This window comes from Octopus bimaculoides, chromosome 7, assembly GCF_046866305.1.
Source record: "Octopus bimaculoides isolate indiv1 chromosome 7, ASM4686630v1, whole genome shotgun sequence".
NCBI classification, from domain to species: domain Eukaryota; kingdom Metazoa; phylum Mollusca; class Cephalopoda; order Octopoda; family Octopodidae; genus Octopus; species Octopus bimaculoides.
In genome coordinates this window covers 3,521,222-3,526,953 of record NC_142934.1, presented here as the reverse complement: position 1 = coordinate 3,526,953, position 5,732 = coordinate 3,521,222, and the positions used below count along the sequence as shown (strand labels likewise).

At 36.5% G+C, this 5,732-nt stretch overlaps 1 protein-coding gene across 2 annotated transcripts in view; it reads left to right on the top strand.

Moving 5' to 3' along the window:
* LOC106871579 (glycine receptor subunit alphaZ1) overlaps positions 1 to 3,056 on the top strand; it is a 37,806-nt gene extending 34,750 nt beyond the window's left edge. For both annotated transcript variants that reach the window (XM_014918086.3, XM_089354611.1), the window contains one exon: positions 2,735 to 3,056. In XM_014918086.3, the coding sequence (XP_014773572.1) occupies positions 2,735 to 2,914 (180 nt within the window). In that variant the 3' untranslated portion in view covers positions 2,915 to 3,056. The remainder of the gene's footprint in view (positions 1 to 2,734) is intronic.
* Positions 3,057 to 5,732: the final 2,676 nt, after the last annotated feature.

Here is a 5,732-nt window from a genome sequence, read left to right as displayed (position 1 = left end):
AACGGAAACAAAGAGAAAATGAAAATTCTTTACATAGAACAGAACGCCTTTCGGCTGCACAAAGCACAGAAAATAATTGTATACTACAAATACGAATAGATAAATATCAAAGGGTTTTTCGATTATCGGACGCATATAAAGTTATAAAATAATGCAAGTGCAACAGAAAAAAGAATTATGCATGTATAATGGACAAGCACGTTTTTGGTAACACAACGTAAGGAAAATAATTGCCACATAAATAAATAACAAAATGGGTCTTTTGATTATCAGACAGACGTGGTAAGCTGGCGCAAGAAAAAAATGAAAAGAATCTTTAACAGACCAAGTGAGAGGGCAGACAGGTGTGTGTGTGTGTGTGTGTGTATGTGTACATATATATATATATATATATATATATATATGTATGTATATGTTAATGCAATTGAAACAATTGTTGGATTTTTAAGGTGTGATCTAAAATAAAGATAGGATTTTCTTTATACATATTATTGGTTAAGCAACATGGCTGAATTCTTTTCGCGTATTGGGCCTCGCGGAGGATATATATATATATATATATATATATATATATATATATATATATATATATATATATGTGTGTATATATATATATGTGTGTGTGTGTGTGTGTGTGTGTGTGTGTGTGTGTGTGTGTGTGTGTGTGTGTGTGTTGATGATACTGTTGATGTTGTTGTCATTTATTTAGCCCAGGCAAGGTTTTGGATTGAACATATCTATGATCCAAAGTATTCTCGCCTTAACTATACAAAGGTCCAGGTTAAGACCAACTGACGCCCTAATCACAGCTAAGGGAATGGTACCCTCATGCCCTTCCCCCAACACCACCACCACTCTCCCCACCCCATTGTCATGCCGACAGGACAGTAAAACACAGAGATCCCAAACTCTTCAAGTCTTTAGCTGGAAAACTTCCAATAAACGCTGCTTTGAAAAGCAGCCATCACAAGCAAAATTCTCATTAACAAATTTATGGTTGAAATGGCAACTAAAAGATCAAATGAGTGATTTAATATCCATTGAATAGGTTGTGTTGTTATGTGAGATGTAAACCTGATTGACACTGGCTGAAGATTAGCTCAGGTGTCTTGAGAGTAAAACAATTAACAGCAAAATAGAATTGTGTGTGTGTGTGTGTGTGTGTGTGTGTGTCTGTCTGTGTGTCTGTGTGTGTCTGTGTGTGTGTGTGTGTGTGTGTGTGTGTGTAAGCAAAGGAGGAGCTAGTTCTAAAATTTCTATAACAGATGCAAGTAGAAACTTTACTGAAAAGTAACGTTCATTGCCATTTCAACATGGCTGTTCTGTACAGAACAGCCATGTTGAAGTGGTGATGAATATTATACATATTCTTTTTTCTTTAAATTGAGGCATCATCCAGTCAGGCTGATTACCCGGGCCAGCCTGACTGTCTCTCTTCATCCCTCCCTCCCTCCCTTTTTATTCTTTTCTCTTTTTTTTTTCTTTTTGCCATGCAGCTTCCCTAAATGTAATGGCAAAATCGAACTTTGCCAGATGCAAGCATTCTGCTGAAGTATCGACTTTCAGTGTAAGAACTGAAATCTATGTCTTTGAAATTTATGTATCAGAACTTGCTGCATCAACTATCAGCTTTCATATTGACATCTTGGGTGTACAGGAACACCGTCTCTTCCATGATGATCACGATTTAAAGCACCATGAACTCGATAACAATAGGACTTTTGTGTCTTAGCACCATTGGCTGTGTAAGATTATTACTCAGCCCTCGTGCCCTGAAATCACTAAACAGCATTGAGGAAATAACATCTAGAATAATGGTTGCTAATTTCAACGGTAACCCTTCTGCTATGGTCATCTGCTGCTTCAGCCTAACAAATGTCAGCGATGAACAAGAGGTCATAAAGTTTTACAATGATTTATCGTCTCTTGTACGATCTATACCAAAACACATCTTCATCGTTAGCGGAGATATGAATGAACAATTAGGCCATGACGATACACATCATAAGTACTCATTCCATCAAACCTCAAACATCATATATATATATATATATATATATATATATATATATATATATATATACGGCAAATAAGAAAATGGAGAGGTTACAAAAACAACATACATCAGCCGGTAGACACAAATAAACACATGTATACATATACATGTATAAATGTATTTACATAGAGCATAAAAATTACAGAATACTAAGAAGAGAATAGATAGTTTCTTAACTTTACAGCTGTTTCAGGGAGCTTGGAGTTAGGCTATGTATATGTGACTCTGAGTACCAGACATGCAAAACCCTTTCAATGGCGTGCTCTGTACAATACATGATTTTTCTTTGTCTTTGTTACACATAAATCACTTTTGTAATCAAAGATTTATTTCATATTTTCATTGAGTTGAGGATAAAAATCTGAAAGTGTGAAATATGTGAAACTTTTGTATTGCAAAAGGATCTTAGCTTCTTTTTTGATTTATATTATTTTCCCAATTAAGGCTGCAAGCTGACAGAATTGTTAACACGCCAAGTAAAATGTTTAGTGAGATTTCATCTGCCTTTACATTCTGAGTTCAAATTTCGCTGAGATCTACTTTGCTTTTCATCCTTTTGGGGGTTGATAAAATAAGTACCAGTTATAGACTGGGGTCGATGTAACTGACTGATCCCCTTCCACAAAATTTCTGGTATTGTGCCCAAATTTGAAACCAATATTATTCCTCTAATTTCAGACAAAGTCAGACCCAACTGGTTCAATCAACAAAGACTGTGATGTAGAAGGTGGTATACGAAAACGAACTGGAATTTGGTATGCTTGTATTCTGGATAGTTCTTCCAGAATTGCTTTCCCTTTAATGTTTGCCCTTTTCAATCTAATTTATTGGCCGACTTATCTAGGAAAAACAGACTAATTAAATCTTCCCCTTCATAGCATCATTTTTATAAATTTCTGGACTTAATCCTAAGGAGAGGATCTGTCCTGATAAATGGCTGTAAAAATTATATCCAAACCATTGTGCTTTGAAGAACATTGTTTCCTGACGGAGATATTTATTCAATTGTCTCCCAAAAGATTTCCTTGAATTCTTCTATTTTGTCTTCTCATCTTGTGTCTTATTTTCTCTCTTTCACAATTACCATATTTCGTGGCATATAAGATGGAATTTGTTGAAGCAGAAATCGTGTAGCCAGAAGCCCCTTCTGTCGTCAACCTTTACTTGTTTGCAAGCAAGGTATTATTTCTCCATAGCTAGACATGTTTTTCACAGAAGACTGGAAACAAACAATCTTGCTAGTATGAGGATGATGATGATGATGATACTCATTTACAACCATCACAAGATGTCCTGACAACGGTACGCACAAGCGCATATACATGTATTCAAACACACACACACACACACACACTAGATGAACCCTAATTTCAGCAGCACTTATTTTGGAAAAAACGTTTGGGGGGGGTTTAAAGCTGACAGGAAACCCAACTTTGCATATAGGGCTCAGGGTAATTTTTTTGAGACATTATTTTTTAACACAAGCGTCTTATATGCTATCAAATACAATATCTGTAATATATATATATATATATATATATATATATATATATACATACATATATAAAATGTACTGAACCGTGATAGAAAATTGAACAAAAAAGTATTCCATCTGGTGAGAGATAAATATTATTTAAAGACTGGAAAGATATCAAATCAGTCAGGAATAGGCGGAATTTTCCAGTTCTTCAGAATATATTTATACATATGCATGCAATCACTGACAATTTCTGACCTGGAGTTTAATAGAGAATTAGGGACCTTAGATCTGAACAAGATCTACACTCTTTCAGCCAAACAAAGCGTACATTTATTCGATCCATTCATGTAAGGTATAGATTTCTCAATTACTTTCCATTTAATCACATGCTGTGATGTTTCGTTATCTTTCAAAGTCCATACGTAGCTAGCCAACGTAGTAGCTTTGCTTTTGTCCCTTTGTCAGAAGGAGGCTATGTGGTTGGCATAGCGATTTAAAAATTTTCCTTCACATAATCCAATATAGGTCTTCTTATTAGTTGTATTATTATTTAGGGTTGCAGTAACTTCTGCCTCGTATATGATAGATTTAGTCATACATCATTGGTCAAGTGGCCAGAATCCTGGGTCGTGACAGCTGCAACTGGATTCAGGCTCTTGGTACTGACCATGTGTAATGATACTCTTCATATTGGGGGTGTCAGGAAGATGAGTTGGTGGGGAGAGATTTGTCAGGGACTGATTTGGTGGAGGAGCACAGGAATATATATATATATATATATATATATATATATATATATATATATCATCATCATCATTTAACGTCCATTTTCCATGCTGGCATGGATGGGTTGGATGGGTTGGATGGTTTGACAGGAGCTGGTAAACCAGAAAACTGCACCAAACTCTGCTGTCTGCTTTGGCAATGGTTTCTATGGCTGGATGCCCATCCTTCCATGCCAACCACTTCACAGAGTGGACTGAGTGCTCTTTATTTGTCACCAGCAAAGTTATTAAGTAATTTGTAAGACAAAACCTCTTCAACTTGGGTGGGGGTGGCTTAGTGCAGGGGATTAGGGGTTAGGGTGTGACAGAGGGACAGAAATGGGAGCCTTGCTGTAAAGGAGATACATGACTACCTCAGTTTGAAAAGGAAAAGGGGAGAGAAAAGAGAGAGAGAAGGAAAAGATGGTAAAGAAAATGGATTGGGAAAAGCCTCAGGTTAGCAGGAGGAGTTTATAAGTGAAAGGGTTCAGAGGATTGGACAGGATGAGCAGATGAGTAAGTTTGTGAGAATGGGAAAGGAAAAGGGGAGATGGAAGGAGGGAGGATGCAGTGAGTGATGAGGGGAGGGTGTTAGGAAGGTATACATAGGGTGGCAGAAAGAGGGAGAGATTCATCAGGAATAAATTTTGCACAGGTAAGTTTGTGAGACTGCAAAAGGGAAGGAAAGGGGAAGACAGTAAATGGTGAAGATGGGATGAGAAAGTGGTGGTGGTGGTGGGTGTCAGGAAGATGAGTTGGTGGGGAGAGATTTATCAGGGATAGATTTTGTGGAGGGTATAGGCATAAACGACATGCTTTCAGGGCCTCCATTTTACTGAGAGAGAGACGGGTTTTCTGAAGCACAGCAAATCACCAATTGTCCCAGTCCTTTATCATCTCCTCTGTGAGACTCAACATTTGGAGGTCATTTTTCACACCTTTGTCTTCCTAGGGCTTCCTCTTCCACATTTAGTGACGAGTACTTCTTTATGTAGCTGTCTTCATCCATATTTATTATATGACCATACCAATGCAATCTTTTCTCTCACACTACAGCAGATCTCTCTCTCTCTATATATATATATATACATACCATATTTTAACATGTATAAGGAACCCTTTTTTGTCAAAAATTAGGTTAAAAAAAATATGGAAGTTTCCTATACATGGATAGTATTATCTCTTACAGAACCTTTTTTCCAAATTTTAAGCCCCAAAAATTAGGGGGTTCCTTATACACATTAAAACATGGTGTGTGTGTGTGTGTATATATATATATATACATATAACTGTGTGGAAACACGGAAATGGAGAAAATGAAATTAAATTTGTCGCTTAAGTATATTCCACTTATCAACAAAATTGAGTACATGAAACTCATTACTCATGCTATATATATACTGTATTTGATGTCATAAAAGATGCACAGGCA